This window comes from Argentina silus (genome assembly GCF_951799395.1).
Source record: "Argentina silus genome assembly, chromosome: 4".
Taxonomy (NCBI): domain Eukaryota; kingdom Metazoa; phylum Chordata; class Actinopteri; order Argentiniformes; family Argentinidae; genus Argentina; species Argentina silus.
The window spans coordinates 5,020,908-5,042,628 of NC_139658.1; the positions used below are offsets into that span (position 1 = coordinate 5,020,908).

At 45.0% G+C, this 21,721-nt stretch overlaps 1 protein-coding gene across 1 annotated transcript; it reads left to right on the top strand.

The window, feature by feature from the left end:
* Positions 1–1,607: 1,607 nt before the first annotated feature.
* kcnb1 (potassium voltage-gated channel, Shab-related subfamily, member 1) lies at positions 1,608–21,518 on the top strand (the record flags this gene model as incomplete). Its single annotated transcript, XM_083669309.1, has 2 exons — positions 1,608–2,183; positions 19,572–21,518. The coding sequence occupies 2 exons, from the start codon at positions 1,608–1,610 to the stop codon at positions 21,516–21,518; spliced, it is 2,523 nt and encodes an 840-aa protein (XP_083525435.1).
* Positions 21,519–21,721: the final 203 nt, after the last annotated feature.

Genomic DNA, 21,721 nt, shown 5'->3' on the forward strand with positions numbered 1-21,721 from the left:
AATGACGATTCCTCCTTTTTCTATTCTATTGAATGTTTTCTTCTCTGTCGCTGGCATCGGATGATCTTGCCCAAAGTTATAAGGTAAGTGGTGGGGTCAGTGTCTAATTGAAAATGTAATGTATATGACATTATTATTGTTATCGTATTAGTGTTATAATGCTTATTCGAAATAGGCCTACTATGTGTTTTATGTCTACTCTGCATAGCATTACATCTAGGGTAGGATTGGACATCCGGCAAACCCCTAGAATGTGCGAAATAAAAATGCAAAACAACATTGATGAATTAGTCGTTCAGGCAGTTAGGCAATTTCACTGGGAAATAACTACATGTATACACCCATTCTAGCTTTCTCTGAATATTGCACATTAGGACAATCTGTACACAGCTCTAATCAATAAGAAATGCCAGATCAATGGTGTTTTCTTCGATTGCCAATTATGATTGATTAATTCTTACAGGAGACTATTGACTTACTTGAAAAGGGTTTCTTGAAGTAGCCGTTATCACTTTTCTCTATTGCACACATTACAGCATCTGATGCGCATTTGATTAATTTCTTGAAGTAGGCTACAGTAGGCCTATGATATGGAGAAAATAAGTTTTCCAAGTTCGGTGACAACGACAGGTCTATGGAGAATATACGTATTGACCAAGTAGGCTATCCAGGTTATATTTTGTTTTTGTGCTCTGCTCTGTGAGTTTTCAAAAATGATTTTAAATAAGATGCAACTGGTTCGTATTGACAAATCCAAGAGCCCAACTTTCGTAGTTCATGGTAACTTAACTATGAAATGGTGGTCTTCCAAATTGTCCAGTTGTCGGGGTATATCGGGGGTAGGGGGTTGGGAAGGGGGGGGGGGTGCGTCGCCAATGACGGTGAGAGAATTTAGGGGGGGGGGGGGGGGGGCAACAATCAATCAGGTGTATTCGTTTTGGTTGTTAGATTTAAAATAGGCCTATATACCTCCTCACTTTGAAGCTAATCACCTCATTATGCTTCAAATACACTACCAGTTGTACAAATGGAACGAATGGCTTCCTCAATTTGAAAGGTCTCCTCAGCGTAACTGCTGTTGTTTCTTCAAGAGAAACAGGTTAGCATCCGGAGCGCGGGTGTCGTGGCTTTAAAGCTGATTTTGTGGGTCCTCTATGGTATTGGCTTCGCAATTGGCTCCACTATTTTACCCCTAGGGAGCTCGCTCTGATTCACGCCAGTGAACAGAGCGGGCTGTCGTTTCAGCACCATTTGAGTGGACAGCGCTCACTTGGCGCCGCGTTCACTTTCTCTCCTCTGCGCCTCCCCACCCACAATATAGCTCGGGAGCAAAGACAGCCCCCTCGGTCTAACTCCAGATTAAATAATCTATTCCCTCCTCTGATTATAAAGTAAACCCTATGGCATGCCTTGAGAAATTGTCTGATTCTAGGTCACTGGGCTTTATGCTCAATTTTAGACTCTTGTCATTGACACATTTCATCTTCTATTTTTCTCTCCTCTAGACTCAGGAATGAAAGAAAACAAGCGCAAATGTAGTCTGTAACTTTACCCCGGACCTTGCCTGTTGGACGAATTGAACTCTGTGGAACTCTCGTCAGTTCAAAATGGAGAAATCCTCAGCGGGGTTTAACAAAGCTGGCTCACGGTCGACAACATCGCTTCCCCCTGAACCAGTGGACATCATCCGCAGCAAATCATGTTATCGCCGGGTAAGGTTGAATGTTGGGGGTCTTCCACACGAGGTTCTGTGGAGAACGTTGGATAGATTACCAAGAACCCGGTTAGGGAAACTAAGGGACTGCAACACCCACGACTCGCTTATGGAGGTATGCGATGACTACAACTTGGACGAAAATGAATACTTTTTCGACCGGCACCCCGGGGCCTTCACATCAATTCTGAACTTCTACCGTACGGGTAAGCTGCACATGATGGAGGAGATGTGCGCGCTGTCGTTCAGTCAAGAACTGGACTACTGGGGCATCGATGAGATCTACCTGGAGTCCTGCTGCCAAGCCAGGTACCATCAGAAAAAGGAACAGATGAACGAGGAGCTCAAACGAGAGGCCGACACTATGAAAGACAGAGAGGGTGAAGAATTCGACAACACTTGTTGTGCCGAGAAACGCAAGAAACTTTGGGACCTTCTTGAAAAGCCAGGTTCTTCTGTTGCAGCAAAGGTAACCTTTCAATCCAAATGTTCTACACTGTAAAGCCAGTCAACTTATCTGTCATGGTTTTCCTTAGGGTGGTTAAAAACATATAACACATGCCATAACTGTGTGTGTGTGTGTGTGTGTGTGTGTGTGTGTGTGTGTGTGTGTGTGCGTGTGTGTGTGTGCATGTGCATGTGCATGTGCATGTGCGTGTGTGTCGGAGGGAGGGAGAGAGAGAAAGAGAGAGAGAGAGAGAGAGAGAGAGAGAGAGAGAAAGAGAGAGGGAGGGTGCACTTAGATAGGTCTTAGTGTTGATAAGAAAACATACCACAAAATTGATTTCTCATGTGGATTACCAATCAATCAAGTACAAGAAGTATACCAGTCAGTAGTCGGGATAGTCTTGTTTGGGATGCTGAAATACAGGTAGGCTACCAGGCCTCTACTCTTCTGTTGGCCCCATGAGCCCCAATGAACTGATCAGGTGTAAAATGGATGAGGTCAGCCTGTTATTTCTTCCTCGAAGACGATGTCAGAGTGGGTCAGCCTTCATCAATACTGCAGACCTTTACATCTCTCACAGAAGCATACAGTAGGCTTTGAGAACACACAGCGAGCAGGCAGGCAGGCAGCTCTGAGCAGCACCTGGAGAAGCAACCTGGGAGAGCAGAGGAGAGCGGAGCTGAGCAGTGTTTCTCTCCCTCAGAGAGACATGAAACTCCTTTGATCAGTCCCACCTAGGCCGGACTGAAGGGATCAAAGAGAATGCTGTCTCCCTCCGCCACTGCTAATGACATTTAAAGGGAACACACCGCCTTGTTGGGACTCCACTCAGCTGGCTTTTTGTCGGAAAAGAGATTAGAGCTATTAGTGGCTGATTTCAGCTGATGCTCTATAGTGTATAGTATATGTGAGAGCTATTGTACCTTAACAAACAAACAAACTGGAGCGAGTGCATTGAGTGTGTCAGAGAAATGTCTCATTCATACTGTAGGCATCAATGAGATGCACAATCAATGTTTATCAGGTTAAGGTTAAGGTTAATGCTGTGCTACTGTAAGGGAATGGGCCTTTTAGTTGAATTTAGACTGTTCTGTCTCCATTATTCAGACATTTGCAATCACCCTTTCTACAGAAGTCAATGGGGAATCTTCTGGTTGGTCAGCATCCCAAGCAAATATTAATTACACTGATTTGCACTGATATCTCTGTCTTGAGGGTTATGGTTTCTCGACATTAGAGTTTCCTTTATTGTGTAGTTAACAACCCTTTGACGCAATGCATGCAGTGCTTCCGATCAGATAGCTGTTTAGCCTGTAAATTCATGTCACTCCACTGAGTAGCTTTATTACGAAGCTACTCTGTAGAGACCTTGTGTGCCAGGAAAAAAAGCAACCTCCACACAATAAGTGGGAGAGTTGATCAATTCCTAATTAGCTTAAAAGGGTAATGTAAAACCACAAACCAAGCGACTAAAAGCATTAATACAGCTGAATGAGCTGATGCACTGCATACGCCTTCATTCAGGGGGGTAAAGCAAACTGTTCAGTGGTCCAGGCTCAATCCCAGGCCCCTCCTCTACACTGGACCTCAGCTGTGTTCCCCTCTCCTGGGCGTGTGTGTTGTGATTGGACATCCAACAACCCATAAACAGATGGCCACTGGTGAAAACAAGCACAGTTACCTGGCAACGAGAGTTTGATTTTATTATCTTAAGAGGGGTGGCGTGTGTGTGTGTGTGTGTGTGTGTGTGTGTGTGTGTGTGTGCGTGTCACTAGGCCGAGTCCTGAATTACTTGAGTCCATGCTTGTGGGTGCCAGCCAAGCAGCAAGTTTTGTTATTAGCTTTTTGATTGATTTTCAAACATTAGTACAGAAGTGCAGTGACATTCTGCACACTGCCCACTGCCCGACCCTCCCTTGCACAGGCACGCCGACAAGTAAAATATTTGTTGAGAACATGAAAATGATATGTTACTGTCTGCGTTTCCCTTACCCTGTCTGCCTTACCCTCTCTCTCCTCAGGCTCCTCCACTACACCTTCAACTAAATGTCAAGGAAATGTCACATTAATTATTCTCCATGAGACTCCCAGCTTCCCTCCCGTTCACAGTCTCTCCCACCCACAGCACTGTCTGCCTCTGTCTCAAATCAGATTTGGGTCTATGGCCTTGCTACACAATGAGATTGTGTCTGACCGCAGGCATATCACTGGTATCACTGTCTGCTTAGAGTAGAGACATGCTTTTTTACATTGAACTACATTAACATAACTCTACCATATAGTATGTGGCCAATGTCAATCTGCTATAGAGTTCAGTGGAGTAAAGCAATAGACTATTATTATTGGTTTACAGTTATATTGCGGTGATCTTTGGAGCTTTGTGTTCCTCGTCTTCTTCTGTTGCAGACAGTGTCTACCTCTTGAGGAACGGTACAGTACATAGACCAACTCGGTGCATGCCGTCTCATGATGAAGTACAGCCTTGGTAGAATATATCTCCTGTAGTGTGACTTGGTCACTCTCTATAGTTTACTGTGAGTCTTTAAAAGAGGAGGATGCTGTGCTCTTGTCTGTACACCTCAGATGCTCGATCCCTGACCGCATAATGTGTTCTTAAGCGAGAGGCAAAACAACCTTGTTGTTGCTATGTTGTTGTTGCTATGTTGTTGTTGCTATTACAGACAGTTCTTTATTGCGCTTGATGATAAGTTGAGAAATGGAATTTGTTATTATCTAGATGAGTTTGGCTCCTGGCAATTTTCAGAACAAACAAACAAACCAAGGCAGAATAAAAACGTTTCTGTCCTTCTCTGTCCGGGCAGTGAGAATTACAAATTACAGCGCTGTCAACTGGCATTGTGCGTCAAATGGCAGGCAAGAAATTCCAATTATGTCTTTCTCATGTCGTACTTTAGATGACAAATTAAAGCTGTTTGTCTTTATTCCCACTCATAAATCAGTCCCAAGCCAACTCTGCCTCTGGACTGACACCAAGCCGTGAGTCAGGGGAGAGGGGGACTTTGTCTGACAGCTGGTGAATTAGGGGTTTGAATTAGAATCAGTGAAATGAGTGATGATTTGTAATCGGTCAAGCAGGTGATGAGGTAGCACTCAAATGGAATAAATGATGAGTAATCGTTCTGACAGGTGATGAATTTTCACTCAAACTTTGTGATGATGAGGTGCTTTTTTTTCTCCCTCTAACAGTCTTGTGGCACACTAAAAAAGAACACTAAAGAAGTCTGCCCAGAAACATATTGTATGCTATCCATGATTAACCCTATTCAGACCTACAATATGTCCTTCAACGTTCACACCCTCTCATAGAATGGGAATATAAACTGTGACACTGTGGGAGCTTCCAAAGGCCTTCCATCTTCCAGACACTGCAGTGTGGCCTATTGAAATGAGTGAATTTATGGCTGATGGGGAAGTCATATCACTCATCATGGTGTTCACAGGCTGTTTGCCTGTGTGTCTGCCCTCCGAGGGGCAAGTGGAGTCCAGACATATAGGCTGAGGTAATTTGTGCTGTGAGATTGAGTGCCTAAGCGATTGCATTGGTGGCGGTCCCTCATCGCGCCTGTCATAACGTTTCACCGTCAACAGCCGTGCCCGCTGAAATGAGACCTGGTATCAGATGATTAATTTCTAAAAAGTCCTCTCTGATCTCTCAAGGTCAGTAGTGATCTCATGTGGAAACTTTAACCTTTTTTAAGACCACATCCACTAAGCCATATCAGCCTTTTCTTAGGTATCTTGTTCAGACCTCGTAACAAGTCATAGATTCCCGATGGCTATTGACTTGGTGATGCTCAGGCTTAGCTACTCGTGTGTTCTAACCATATGGATTTATGGTCAAAGGCGGGCTACTCTAATGATCAATAATCTGACCTATGATCTTCTTACTTAGACAGGCACACACGCACGCACGCACGCACGCACGCACGCACACACACACACACACACACACACACACACACACACACACACACACACACACACACACACACACAGCTAGTGAAATAGCATCTCCAGAGCTAATGGATTGCTATGACGGTGCTAAATCACCCTGTTTAAAAATAGCTCTTGTCTCTCACACATACACAGAGTTCCTCAATTATCCCAGTCTGACAGAAGAACTACAGGGGGATATAGACTTAATTTTTTAGGACAAAATGTTCTCTTGAATTCAATTGGGCTTTCTTCCAATGGTGTCAAAAATGTTTCTCAAGAAATTCAAGGCATGTTCTCTTGTGTTTTTGTTTTCTGATCTACAATTCTCTTCATAGCAAAAAAAAAGCTTAACAAGAAGAGATCAAACTGTAACAGAGGGAATCCCATAGCTAAGTACTGTAGCTGAGTCTCTCTCAGTGCGAAAAACAAGCTAGGCTGGGATCATTTGTGCCGAGAGTATAATGTAGGTTCAGGAATTGCACATAGGCACAGAATCAGGGTATCTTGTCTTCAATGGGCTCCTATACCAAGGCTTTAGTATTACCTTTTGTCATTTGCTATGTTCTCACCAGTGCACTACCCTGTCTTTATTGACTTGTTCAGCACCTAGCTTTGTTCAGGTAACTACCAGGCTGTACTGGAACTGCTGTATTTGCTTTGAGATGTTATAAGGGATCATGGAGCTTGGCATTTGTATGAAGCTCAGGTGATCCTAACTTTATGATGCCTTTAAGTTGGGGGGGAGCACAGCATCTCTTGTTCATTATTCAGAGTTGAACTGCCAGTGAACGATGGGCACTCAGGCATCCGAGTCGCAAGGAGAGAGCAAGTAGCCTGGAGATGAGAAGACCGGGAGGAAGAAAGAGACAAAGTTAGAAAAAGAGAGAGTGACATAGAGTACAGTAATAGATGGAGAGCGGGAGTGAGGGATGGAGAGGAAGAGAGAGAGAGAGCTGCAGTGGCTTCTCATTTCAAAGAATGATCATTCTCATTATATCTGTCATACAGTAGTCATCCCACATCCCTCACATTCAGCTCCATGGTCGTCCATGACTTTCAGTACACTAAATGAAGCATGCAGCTCTGTTGCAAATAGTATATGATAGAAAAGTATGTCTGTTTTTCTGTGGTCACAAAGAGAGGGTATGTTCCCTCCATTGATCATTTTGTCTCAATTTTTCTCTCTTAACAATGGTGAAAATGCAGTTGTCATGGAGTTAGACATCTGTTTCCTGGGTGATGCCACTGTTGGTCGAAGTGTGAAGTACTGTATGAATGATGTGTACCCATCTACTGTCTACATGTCTACAGCAGCAAGAAACGTGAGAAACATTTGAATCACACTAAATAATGTGTTGAATGTATGTTTTTATGCAGTAGTATGTATTAGGGGTAGAAACCCAACATGTCATGAAAAATATACGCAATCCTAACCTGTGTATGTGTGTGTGTGTGTGTGTGTGTGTGTGTGTGTGTGTGTGTGTGTGTGTGTGTGTGTGTGTGTGTGTGTGTGTGTGTGGGTGGGTGTGGGTGTGGTTGTGGGTGTGTGTGTGGGGGTGGGGGTGTGTGTGTGTGTGTGTGTGTGTGTGTGTGTGCGTGTGTGTGTGTGTGTGTCTGTTGGAGTGGCCATGGAGGGTTCTGTACCTCAGAGATACTTTATCACAGGCTGTCCCAGGGGAGCTAAGAGACTACTGTTCATACTGATGTTGTCTAACGCATGCATAAAACATACAGTATGAACAAATGGAATTTGCATAAGCAGGCTTGCATTAGCAGGCCCACACCCACACACACACCCACACCCACACCCACACCCACACCCACACCCACACACACACACACACAACCACACACACACACACACACACACACACACACAGGTTAGGATTGCGTATATTTTTCATGACATGTTGGGTTTCTACCCCTAATACATACTACTGCATAAAAACATACATTCAACACATTATTTAGTGTGATTCAAATGTTTCTCACGTTTCTTGCTGCTGTAGACATGTAGACAGTAGATGGGTACACATCATTCATACAGTCGCAGGCTGGTTTATTCACGACTACAAAGAGTAGATAGAGAGATTATTATGTTGATACCTAGGCATCACTGTGGGAATAGATTGGTTGGGTGTATTACCCATAGGCTGACATTGTGGGTGAATCAGAGTTCAAGCCATCTCTATTGCCTTCCAGACAGATATCTTCAGTAGAAATTACTCAGGCTGAATTAGGATGGTTTGTACAGTATGCAAAAGTGATATTAGAAAAGCAATCCTTTCCTACGCTAGTCAGCCCAGATCAGTGTGAGGGCTGATCTAAAGAATAGTTTTAATCAGAAAGTCCTGCTCGCTATATACAATCCCCTCCAAGCCTTGAACCAGAGGTTCTGTGCTTTCTGTGAACCAGCAGCATGCATGGTCCTGTGTGTGTGTGTGTGTGTGTGTGTGTGTGTGTGTGTGTGTGCGTGCGTGCGTGCGTGCGTGCGTGCGTGCGTGCGTGCGTGCGTGCGTGCGTGCGTGCGTGCGTGCGTGCGTGCATGCGTGCGTGCGTGCGTGTGTGTGCGCGTGTGTGTCTAATCAAATTTGTTGAGTGTTAATGTCAACATTTTGGTTTGAAAGGTCTTTTTTGATCACATACATTTGAATGCTTCAAAGGTATTCATAGAGTTAAAAACCACACTGAGCACAGAGTGTACCTAACAAACCAGCTTTCAGCATAGCAAACCAGAGGCTAAACTTTATTTTACAGCCCTGTTTCAGCTGGTATTTACCCAGCATTTATTAAAAATAACTGTGGTACCGGTATTTATAAGAATAACTATGTGGTACGAATGGGTACTTTCAGCACCATTCTACCTGGTACTAAATGTCACAAAATTGCTTTATCTAAAAGAAACAGCAAGCATAATTAATATGCATTGATCAGGTATCAACGCTCTTACCCAGTACTAAGTAAGTAGTAAGTACCTACCTACTGTAAAATAAAGGGTTCCCAACCAGAGTTGTCATTCTAACCACACATTCACTCACAATGCTGCAAATTGGCATTATGTATACAAAATCAGAAAAACAGAAATGATCTATAACTACCATTACTTCAGAAAAGCTGTATGTGATAAGCCAATGTGTTTATCACTGTGTCTGCAGTGTGTTGTTCAATTGTCTCATAGAGCTCTGTATCTGTGGCCCTGGGGCGTGTCTCTGCCCTGGCCCTGCTGAACATCCATGTCACTATAACTATGATGAGTGACCCTCTACACGGTAGCGTTGGTCAACACATTCAATAGACACATAGAATACAGTGCCTCCTATAAATCAGGCATTATACAGGATGGGAGATGACTCGCTCTCCTTAAGTGTCACTCATTGGAGGATAGTTCTCCATTGTAGAGATTGGATTGGTGGATGAATGACTTTGAAAGTGTGAAGGCCATAGGGACAGAAATAGAACCCTCCTCTGAGGAGGAGGAAAAACATTCATCAAGCCAACGTCTGATTTGGGGAAAACTGAGAGGGCACTTGACCATTACTTCTAGAGTACTTTCGACCTTGTCAGAGACCCACTAGCAGGCAGGAACACACACACACACACACACACACACACACACACACACACACACACACACACACACACACACACACACACACACACACACACCACAGACCACACAGACACTCTACGACACCTCACAAATACATTTTTCCATTTTTACACAAGTAGCCATTTATTTATAGTACATGAGCACAATGGACACATTTCAGACAAGATGTTCTGAAAATTGTATTGCAGCATTAATTCACTGCTAGTCTCGTGTAGACATACTTCCAAATCACGTCGTTCTCACGCCTCCTTTGGAGGTCTGGAGAATTTTAGATGAGTCAATCTGACTTTGATTGAATTGGATGGAGCGATGAGAGAATGTGCTGGCAATTTCATTAGATGTTACATTCCAAGAACCCTCCCCCACATGCCCATAGAACGGTTGCTTGTTGTCATGTGCGTCATCTTGTGTGACTATTTTGCTATTGGAGTTGTTCTTTGAAGAAAATGGAAAAGAAACTGAAGGAAAAACGGAATGCTTCGCCCCAAACAAGGTGTTTGATTGGTTTGATGTGTTGCAAGGCGTCACTCATTTCAAATGGGTTTTCATCCCTTTGTAGCTACATTCTGGTCTGAATTGACTGCTAATGCCATTGTAGTACCATGGTATCACTAGTTTGATCCCAGGGTCACATCACATTCAGGATTGTGAACACTGAAAACACTCAAGTCAAAGATGAGCAGTTTTAGTCATGACCCCTTGACACAGACACTGTCTCTTCCTGTTCGAAACTCAGCTGCTTCATACTATCTGTCCGTGTTACATCATCATCAAGGATTTGCCTGCTAATCTCAGTCTCAGTGTGTCTAACGCTTTCAAAGAAAACTGCCAGGGAATGTCCTCAGATTGGGGCTTCCCCTTACTGGGAAAATATTGTTGCTGGATTCAATTAGCAAATGACTGGTTGATCTGATTGTGTGTATTATGCGTCATAACATATGTCCACTCTTCTCTGTGCCCTTCACTCTTCTCTGTGCCCTTCACTCTTCTCTGTGCCTCTCAAGGGGTCAAACCTTTTAGGCTCATGAACTATGAACTCCCACTGTTGGAGTGCAAAGTGCCTGTTTGGGAGAGTATGGACATGGGATTAACATGGGATTTACTTTCAATAATGTTTGTGCCTGTGGTGTGTCTTGCCTGTTTGCTTTGTTTTGTTACTGACGATGAATAGATGAAGTAACCTTCACATCTTCCTCAGTCTGGAGTAGCTTGTCTCCTCTTTTGTTGATCATGGTGTTGTTTTTGTGAATGTCCCCCCCCTCACCACCCCCCATACTCACAGTCTTTTATGTGGCATGTCTGCAATGCCAAAAAGCCTATCATCACTGTCACCATAGCAACTGTCACTTCTGTGGTACTTGCAGCTGTCTTCCATGGAGGATCAACATTTGTTTGAATATGTGTTTATTTTATGTGATAATGTGTGTGTGTGTGTGTGTGTGTGTGTGCGTGCGTGCGTGCGTGCGTGCGTGCGTGCGTGCGTGCGTGCGTGCGTGCGTGCGTGCCTGCCTGCCTGCCTGCCTGCCTGCCTGCCTGCCTGCCTGCCTGCGTGCGCGCGTATCTGTCTGTCTGTCTGTCTGTCTGTCTGTCTGTCTGTCCTCAGCTGACCAAACAAATCGATCACAATCATATCTGGTCATTGAGCAAATGTTAGCACACCTGTGACCAAAAAATACCCATCAATTATCCAAGCTCAGACCGCCACTCAGTCCTATACACACAATAAATCCTTAGATCCAGTTAGGGTTCACAAAAACACAACATGTTGCATAATACATACAATCTGAGACCAAAGGGAGCCAGAGTGCTGCGCCAGCAAAACCTGTTCCTCCAGGGTTTCCTTACACGTCTGGCCTGGTGAAGGGGCTTCCTGTAAACACTGGTTAACATCATTCTCTGTGGGGACCTCTAAGTCCTCTTCCTGATGGGATCAGTCTCCTCCAGAGCTCCAGACCCTATACTGTTTCTATTTATAACGCTGCCATGGGACGGCCAGAATTTAAATATAGATGCTGAGTCTGGATTCTCCTCCTCATCTGAGATGCATGAATAATTGAGAGGGAGAGGAGATGAGGTGGGATTTGTTCAAGAGATGAATGGTTCAGGCAGGGTGTCTGTCCAGTCGCCTGCCCTGATTAGTGACATGCTGACTGTCTGGGCTGTGTTTATGTCAGTGACAGAGAGGGGGAGAAAGAGACACAGAGAGAGAGTGAGTGTGTGACCTATTCAGATTATATGGTGATCACAGCTGCATTCTGCTCATAGTCTCTGGGGCCATTTGGGCACAGCTGCATCCATAATACCCTGTTCTAGGCTGGTTTTTGATTCATGGCTGGTGTGTGTGTGTCTGTGTGTGTGTGTGTGTGTGTGTGTGTGTGTGTGTGTGTGTGTGTGTGTGTGTGTGTGTGTGTGTGTGTGTGTGTGCCTATGTGCATACAGTCATAATCATTTGTCTGTGTGAACATGAGACTGTGCTTATGCGAGTTTGTGTGTTCCTGTGTGTGTGTGTGTGTGTGTGTGTGTGTGTGTGTGTGTGTGTGTGTGTGTGTGTGTGTGTGTGTGTGTGTGTGTGTGTGTGTGTGTTGTTCAAACCATCATGCTGTGGGAAATGTGGAAGACATGGTCTCCTCCCGTCTCCATGGAAACCCCATCTCTTTCAGGAAGGCAGGGAGGCAGACTGTTACATTCAGAATCAGGAATGTGAATTATCTCATATTATCGAACACTCACATTATTACTCTGTCATTATTATAACCACTGACAGTCCCAAGCAGCAAGGATGACATATGACACAGATTCATACTTTAAATGAATGCAATGTTATGCAACCCAAGATATTTCCAGTCCATATGAAATGATTTAATGAACCAATTCCAACACAGCGTATGGAACGCTTAAATTAACACACAATACTGAATGATGAACACACATTGCTGACAACTCTCATACTGGGTTGTCAGCAGAAGAACATTGATGGATAATTCCCCTAGCTAAAGTCAATGTTACACATGACTCACAAGACAGCCATAGACCAGTTCACAGGCATTTTCACATTTTAAGCGTGTAAACAATAACCATAATAAGGAAATATTTATTGTCAAACGGAAGCGAGGAATGAGAAGGGTACAGACACAGTTCAAAGAAAGACAGAGAGGAAGGGGAGATGGAAACACAGGAGAAAACAAGGCTTGAAGCTGTGAGCACAAATTGAGGTAGCACAGAGAGAGAGAGAGAGAGAGAGAGAGAGAGAGAGAGAGAGAGAAAGAGAGAGAGAGAGAGAGAGAGAGAGAGAGAGAGAGAGAGAAAGAGAGAGAGAGAGAGAGAAAAAGAGAGAGAGAGAGAGAGGCGGAGAGAGACGGAGAGAGACGAAGAGAGAGAGAGAGAGACTGTCAGACTTGCTTTTCACAAGCAGCTCCACATAGCCACCTCCTGTCGAGCTTAAAGGGGGTTGTCATGGCGACGGTGCCTGGCAGCCCAGCCTCAGAGAGCATGGCATGATATCCCAGTGACCATAGCTCATGGCTCAGGGAATGATGGAATAGCTGGAGGTCAGGGGGTCTCACTCCTCATTGACCATGGAAGACCATGAGTTCACATACACACACACACACACACACACACACACACACACACACACACACACACACACACACACACACACACACACACACAAACACACATACACACAGCCTTGCCTCTTATCTTTCTTAAACAGAGCATCAAAATGGGAGGAGTGTGAAGGGGAGTTGAGAGAGACCAATTACCACTTCTATAGAGGCTACATGCTCATAGGAATAGAGACACTGAAAGAGAAGAGAGAGAGAGAGAGAGACACAATAATTAGAGAGAGAGAGAGAATGGTTAGAGAGAGAGAAAGAGAATAGAGAGAAAGATGGAGAGAGAGAGAAGAGAGAGAGACCATGTGGGATGTCCCTTGGCAGTTGCAGGTCCCTGTGGGACTGCTGTGTGAGTTCAAGGGCAGTGGGATTCTCAAGAACAGGGACAGGCACAGGAACAGGAACAGGAACAGGCTGCTTAGAGCCCTCAGTTGGACCTGCTGCTAATGAGAGAGGTAACGGCACTGGGCCGTTGGGAGTTCCTGCGCAGCCACCTGGGACACCAGCAGTCTTTCCAGGGTGTGACAACACTCATCTGAGCAGTACTGAACAATAATGCCAACAGTGACTAAGCAATGACTGAAAAACTGAATTTGTCACCATTTAATAGATTTCATGTTTTTTTTTAAAGATTTTTTTAAGATTTCAGATTTAACTGACTCATTCCCCTGCATTTATCAGATCCAGAGAAACCTAAGTGATTGATAGAGGGGTCAATGGTTTGTTAACGCAGATCTTTGTGAGGTCTACTGTGTATTCCAGGTTCAAGGTTCATTCCACAATGGTGGTGTCCTATGAGACAGGCAGACAGAGAGAGGCACCTGACACTGATAGACACAATGTAGCTCTGTGGATGAATCATATATGAAAACCAGGCCTTCATCAAAAACCATCATCTGAACAAAAGCAGGAGGGAAGCAGAAAAGTGAAAACATTATCCGGCAACTGTAGCAAATTAGGACATTATTCCTATACATAGAGCTGAAAAGAGCTCACTTTTAAAGTGTTTTGGTGCTAATGGAATTTCCCAGTAATGCACAAGAATCTTGAGAAGTTGAGAGAGGAAGTGTTTGTTGTGTCTTGTCACTTGGCTCAGTGCTCTGTCTGGGTAAGAGGATTAGAATTCAAGTTAGAATTCAATATGTGACAATATTCAATAGTAAGATATTTCTTGGAAGATAGCCCTTTCCCTCTGAGTAGTTTGGTGGGAGTGTTGTCTGCCTGTCTGGGCTGTTCTTCACCCCAAATGTGTCTTCGGGATCTCCTGAAATAGCTTGCTGAAGGTTAGGCTAACCTTGTTTTGTTTGATGCAGAGTTAGGGCCTGGTCTGTTTGTTGTGTTGTGTCTGTGGTGGTGGATCTGTGCCAGCAGACATGAGAAGGCTCTGGGTTTGTTTAGTCGTGTCTGAGTGGCGGGTGCTGTCAATCTGGTGTGGCAGAGCCAGATCAGACCCTCTGGCCCTCAGCTCCTGCTCTCCCCGGCTGTCTGTAATGACTGTTAGGCAGAGAACTCAAATGCACGACTCGGAGACAAAAACGTAAATCCAATAGAATAGTCTTTACTTTCAAAAAAGGATCGGTACACAGGTAGGCAGTCAATGGGTAGGCAGATAATCCAGGAAAGGGGGTAGGCAAAGCAGAGTTTAGTACACAGGTAGGCAGTTCAAAAAGGCAGGCAGATAATCCGAAAAGGGGTAGGCAAAAAGGCAAAGTCAGAAACACACTCAGAGATCAAAAACCAGGAATACTTATCACTAGGAAATGCTGGGACGTATGACATGAAGGTACAAAGACAAACTGGCACAGAGACAGGGAACACACAGACTAAATACACAGAGATGGATGATGAGAGAGTAGACAATCACACAGGCGGGAAAGACAGAAGGGCAGGAAGTGAAGTATCTGAAACAAGAGACGAGGTGAGGATAACATAAAACAGGAAACAATGAATGACTGACATGAAACAAAGACAAACATAAACTAAGGAGCAGGGCAAGACGTTACACTGTCTCTATCTCTTGTTTTCTTTTGCTATCTTTCTCTTTATCATTTATGTTCATTTCTTTCATTTCTTCTAGTGTGTTTGCATAACTATGCCAAATGTACTGAACCAAAGCAATTAGCAATTTAAACGAGTTAACAGATTTGGAACTTTCATTTGGCAACACCATTATTACGAACAATATCTAAAAGTGTTTATTACATATCAAAATAATTATTTACTTTGTCTCTTGTCGGTATCTGCCTATTCACTGTCCATCAGGCCATGGAATGCCACCATACATACACATGGACATCACTCTCTTTATGTCAGTCTCTCGTAATCTGATCATTCATCAAATAAGACTGTGTTTTCTATCTATACACACACACACACACACACACACACACACACACACACACACACACACACACACACACACACACACACACACACACACACACACACACACACACACACACACACACAAACACATTTTAGACAGATCACCCAGGGCATGGCAACTATTTTTACACAGACTGTTTCTTATCATGGTTGCTTTAGGGCTTAGAGTGAGCGTATCATCAGTCTGCATTGCTGTTTGATGTCCACACACACTACAGTCAATGGCTCTGTGTGTCAATCTATGCAGCTTTACCCCTTAAAACAGCTGTTTTTGGTTCATCTGAATGGTTAAGAATGGTTAAATTCAGACTATGGTTAATCTGTATTTTACAGTGCTGCTGCATTCATTAGAATTAATAACAATATAAGGCACTCATTCATCCAGCCAGCAGAGAGAGAGAGGAGAGGAAAAAAGAGAAACCGAGAGGGAGAGAGACACAGAAAGAGAGAGTGGAGTGTGTAGTAGACTGTGGAGGGAATTCCTTGTGGATGGTAACAAGAATAGGGGCCAGAGGGAACAGGCTTTCCTGGTGGAACTTGACCTCATAACCGCAATTTTACACAGCACCAGTGTACCATTATTAAACTCCCAGTCTTAGCAACCTATTTATAGCGTCACAATCCTATTAGCTCTATCCTTTCCTGTCCTACACACCCACTTCTTCCCTGGCAGCATGCACATTTGGACCCCCCCCCCCTCCCCCCACACACACCCACCTACCCACCCACACACACACACACACACACACACACACACACACACACACACAAATTATTTTTACTACAATTTTCTATACTTAAGAAAAGAGGGTCAGAGCTGTTTTGTCTGTGACTCATTGCCAGTTTTATTAGCGTAATAAATGTCCATTCCCCGTAGTCACCCCACCCCACTCCTTCAGTCTTTTCCTGCTCACCCCAGCCCCCTGCCCCCAGCCCTCACTCCCAGTATCCATGCCCTGCTCCTGGAGTGTTTGATCCAAACAGCAGATTTCCACCTGGACTGGGATGAGAATGGAGAGGAGAAGATAAACAGATAAGGTTATTATTCAAGTCTGCCATGACGCTATGGCAACAGTGTGTTCCCTCTCTCATTGGTCGTAGATAAGGCTACCTTACTGGCCATCACTTTTACTCCTGGCAGTAGATGCAAAATTATGAGACTGTTGTCAAGGCTTGCACTGTCAATCACTTCCTAACAACCACTCCCACTGCCCTATTCTGGCTGGTATCTCCTTACACATTCCTCTCAAGCATTGTGGTGAAATTCCACGTTTAGCTCAGTCTTGACCTCCTGTATTATTTTGTAAGGCCATCCTGCATATTTTGTGTTGTCTGTACAGTTACCCTCACACACCTATAGGCCATACATCAGCCTTAATCACCTCCTTAGTCCTACTCACCTGTGTTCCCGCCCTACACTACTGGCCAACTGATCTGGAGTACTACTCACCCATATTAAATCCTTACACACCGTACTACGGAATTGTCCTGCTTTCATTCATTACTCATCCACCTTGTTGTAGTAGTAGTCCTGTGTCAGGCATTTAAGGAGTCAGTCAGGGTTAGTTAGGGATTATGAGATCTGAGTCTTTCCTATGGAGTAATCCTCTGCTTGGACAGCTGGTGGGACAGAGGGTCCTTATGACCTTGTGTTCAGTGGACCACAACATTGACATGAACATAGACCCTCCACATGGGACCACTACGCATAGACCCTCCACATGGGACCACTACGTAAAGTAGTTAGAATGTTGTTGTACAGTACTGTATGTAATTGCTCCTGCTTGGTATCATTAGAATGCCTGTAAAGTCATGTATTACCATGCCAGCCATAAGTATATAAATATACACCATTGATAAATATACACCATTAATTCAGGACTATGGAGCTTGTCTGAATCATCATAACTCAAGTCAAGCAGTTACTCTGTTGCCTCAGCGGGGAGATCAAGAGGAAGCTGCAGGATTTGAGCCCTTGGGGCCCGGGATTGAGAGCTGATTGCAGCATCTCTTCATAATTCTCTTATCAATGGAAAAGAACTGAAGGGCAGAGTGATGGCCAATGAAGAACATGGATAAGAAACTAAGACCCGTGGGCAGGGATGGACTCAGGGCTTTGCAGCTGTCAGGACACTGATCCTGTGGCTAACTTTCCCCTGATGTTTCACTAGTGCTCAGGATACTAGATACTACGGTGGAGTTAACACCGCAGGTTAAATCATTGTTGTTGTTGTTGTTGTTGTTGTTGTTGTTGGATCAAGTCAAGGTCAGATTACCAGATCTGAAGAGATATGAATGTTATCTGATATTGAAAAAAACATTGGTCTTACGTTTAGTAATTTTTTACTGAACCTCTTGAAAAGTATAAAACACTTACCTGTATATGAAGTGTATACAGTCAACATTTGTATGAATTTCCATGAGAGGTATAGGCTTTTCTGAATTCAGTCTTATTGACACTCAAATATTTTTCCATCCATTGTGTGACCTTTTTGCTTGGATTAAATGTCAGACTTTGCTTTTCTGCTGGCTAAGCATTATCTCTCCCTCTTACGCTCACTCATAGTGAGGAAGCAATTGTAGTCAGATAAGTGGGTCATGAATTAATAACTGTTCCACATCAGTCCACATCCATTAGCTCTCCACCAAACATACACAAGTCTGGTGTCAGCTTATTTATTGTAGTTTTGACTGGAAAGGACACCTTGTCATAAAGACAGAATGCATGTTGGAATTGTATTTGAAGTCCTTTCCAAGAACACTATACTGTACATTCATTGGCTATGCTGGGTGAAAATGTGTTCTCTTTGAATCAGGAAGTTGAAGCAAATGATGTGACAGTTTTTGGTTATCGCTTTACATTGAGATGCCACTATACCTGTGTTGTAATTAATGTAGTATACAGAGGCACATACTGGAGGGGGCACAAGGGCATGTGGGCATTTCTAAGTTTAATTAATAGAAAAATATCCGGGAGGGGGTATGCTGGACTGGTCATATACAATTGACTAAAATAGCTTTAATTATTGGGTTATGATATTATTAATTTATACAGTTATAAATGTGACAGTTAAACTCATAAGGCATATACATAAAGAACGAATGTGTATCATTAATTACCATTGAATAGCTAAATTAGCATGTTTAGTATTTTAGACATGAAATTAGGCATGGGGGTTATGACACAAGACACATTTGGAGCCCCCTTTAAAATATTGAGTGCATGACGCTAACTGGTAGTTAAATAGTATTTTTTTTAAGTTAACAGACCACATCTTCAACTGAATGCGTTTAGAGATATTTAATGAGAAAAGAGTTTCACAGAAATGTTATGTGGTGGATGAAATTAAGAAGTATGATGGATCTTGATGGAGGTTGGTTGTCTGATGTTGGGTGGATCCAGGGAGGAGGACTCTATTCGGCAAGGGAGACCTGGAGGTATCTGCTGTGTGGTGTCTGCTGTGTGGTGTCTGCTGTACGCTGCACAACCTGCCTTTTGATCTTGTAGAGTAGGAGAGCAAACAGGTAGAGGGGGGAAGGACGGGCGTCTGCCGTGTACATAGAGGGGGGAAGGACGGGCGTCTGCCGTGTACACCATAAGGAACAGTTCTTATTTCACTTGTGTAGTAACATAAACCACTTAACTTCCTTACTATGCAATTACAAACAATTACCAATGTAATATGTAACAGCATGTTAATACAATATTGTTACTAGTCTAAATACAGAGTTACTACACAGGTAAAGGGGCAACTTAATATAAAGTGTGACCCCATTTTTGCCATCAGTGGGGGTCAAAGTGTGCATCAGTCTCATAATGTTTTTGTCTCTATTCAACAGATCCTGGCCATCATCTCCATCCTCTTCATCGTTCTGTCCACCATTGCTCTGTCCCTGAACACACTTCCGGAGCTGCAGGACACGGATGAGTTTGGCCAGACTACTGACAACCCCCAGCTGGCCCACGTGGAGGCCGTGTGCATCGCCTGGTTCACCATGGAGTACCTGCTCCGCTTCCTCTCCTCCCCCAGCAAGTGGAAGTTCTTCAAGGGTCCACTGAATGTCATCGACCTGCTGGCCATCCTGCCCTACTACGTCACCATCTTCCTGACAGAGTCCAATAAGAGCGTGCTGCAATTCCAGAACGTGAGACGTGTGGTGCAGATCTTCCGGATCATGCGTATCTTGCGTATTCTGAAGCTGGCACGTCACTCCACAGGTCTCCAGTCTCTGGGCTTCACCTTAAAGCGCAGCTACAATGAGCTGGGCCTGCTCATCCTCTTTCTGGCCATGGGCATCATGATTTTCTCCAGCCTGGTGTTCTTCGCTGAAAAAGACGAGGACGACACCAAGTTCAAAAGCATCCCAGCATCCTTCTGGTGGGCCACTATTACTATGACTACAGTGGGCTATGGGGACATATACCCAAAGACTTTACTGGGGAAGATAGTCGGGGGCCTGTGCTGCATAGCTGGGGTGCTGGTGATAGCCCTGCCCATCCCCATCATTGTAAACAACTTCTCTGAGTTCTACAAGGAGCAGAAAAGGCAGGAGAAGGCCGTTAAGAGGCGTGAGGCCCTGGAGAGGGCTAAGAGGAACGGTAGCATTGTGTCCATGAACATGAAGGAGGCGTTCGCCCGCAGTGCAGAGCTGATGGACGTGGTGATAGAGAAGAACGAGAGGCCAAACGACAACCACCTCTCTCCCAGTCACTGGAAGTGGACCCCCAAACCAGGCACCTCAGATACCAGCTCCAACCGCTCTTTCAACCCCCAGGATTCAGGAGCTGGCTCCCCCAACAAGGCCAGGGCTTCCAGCCCCCAACGGCTTAACGCACAGAAGCTAGAGGAGATGTACAACCAGATGGCCAAGACCCAGTCGCAGCCCAACCTTAACGCCAAAGACAAGGGCTCCAGGACGGGCAGGCAGAGGGATGAGATAGAGCTGGGGGCCTTACCAGGTCCAGGGGACCCCATGCTGGGGGGCCGTGATGGGATAGTGGACATGAAGAGCCTGTCCAGCATTGACAGCTACATCAGCTGTGCCACAGACTTCCAGGAGAATCCTCGCTTCCCCCACAGCCCAGCAGGAGGTCTGGCCCTCCATGAGAGCAGTCGCTTCTCTCACAGCCCAGCCACTGTCCTCCTCGGACGGGTCAGCGCCAACCCTGGCCTGCAGACTACTCTGGAGCATGAGTCCATGCTCACTCCGCTTTCTGCCTCCAAATGTACTACAGGCTCAGATAACATGCGACAAGGCCCCTACTCTGGTAACCTGTTAAGAGGCCACTCCTATAAGATTAACTACCGCAGTGGTGGGGAGTCGGGCCCTTCCCCCAGCGGTCCTCTCTCAGACAGCTCTGCCTTCTCTGACCGCTCCCTGCTGAGCCCAGAGGTGTCTGTCTACACCACCGCCAGCAGCAGAACCCCACCCAAGTCCCCAGACAGCACTACTCTGACCCCAGCTGTCTTCACCTTCCATGACTCCTCCATCAGCAAGTATATTGATGCCGACACTGACGAGGATGAGCACCTCCGCGACGTCTCCGACACCAGCCCCTCTGAGCGCCTGCTGGCCGGCTCCAGCCCCAAACGTCGCATCAACAGTGGCTACCAGAGGGGCATCAACCACCTGGAGGCTGCCCAGAGGGTGCTGGGTCAGAACTGCCTGTTTCCCCTGGAGGGGACACGGCAGGGCAGCAACCACGAGAACCACGTGGGGCCAGAGCTGCCCCGCAGGTCAAAAGGGGACAGGGGTTGCTCCAATACATTGGACAAGAGCCTCTGAGTTCCAGAGCAGAGCACAGCCAGCCCACCTCAGAGGGAGCTGCAGCAGGGAAGGTCACGTCACAGACACCAGAGAGACACACGCTTCTGTAGGTGAGACAGATAGAGAGAGAGACACACACACACACACACATACACAGAGAGAGGATGTGAGAGACAGAGGGACACACTTTGCCAGGTCACTTTACAGACTTACAGAAAGGG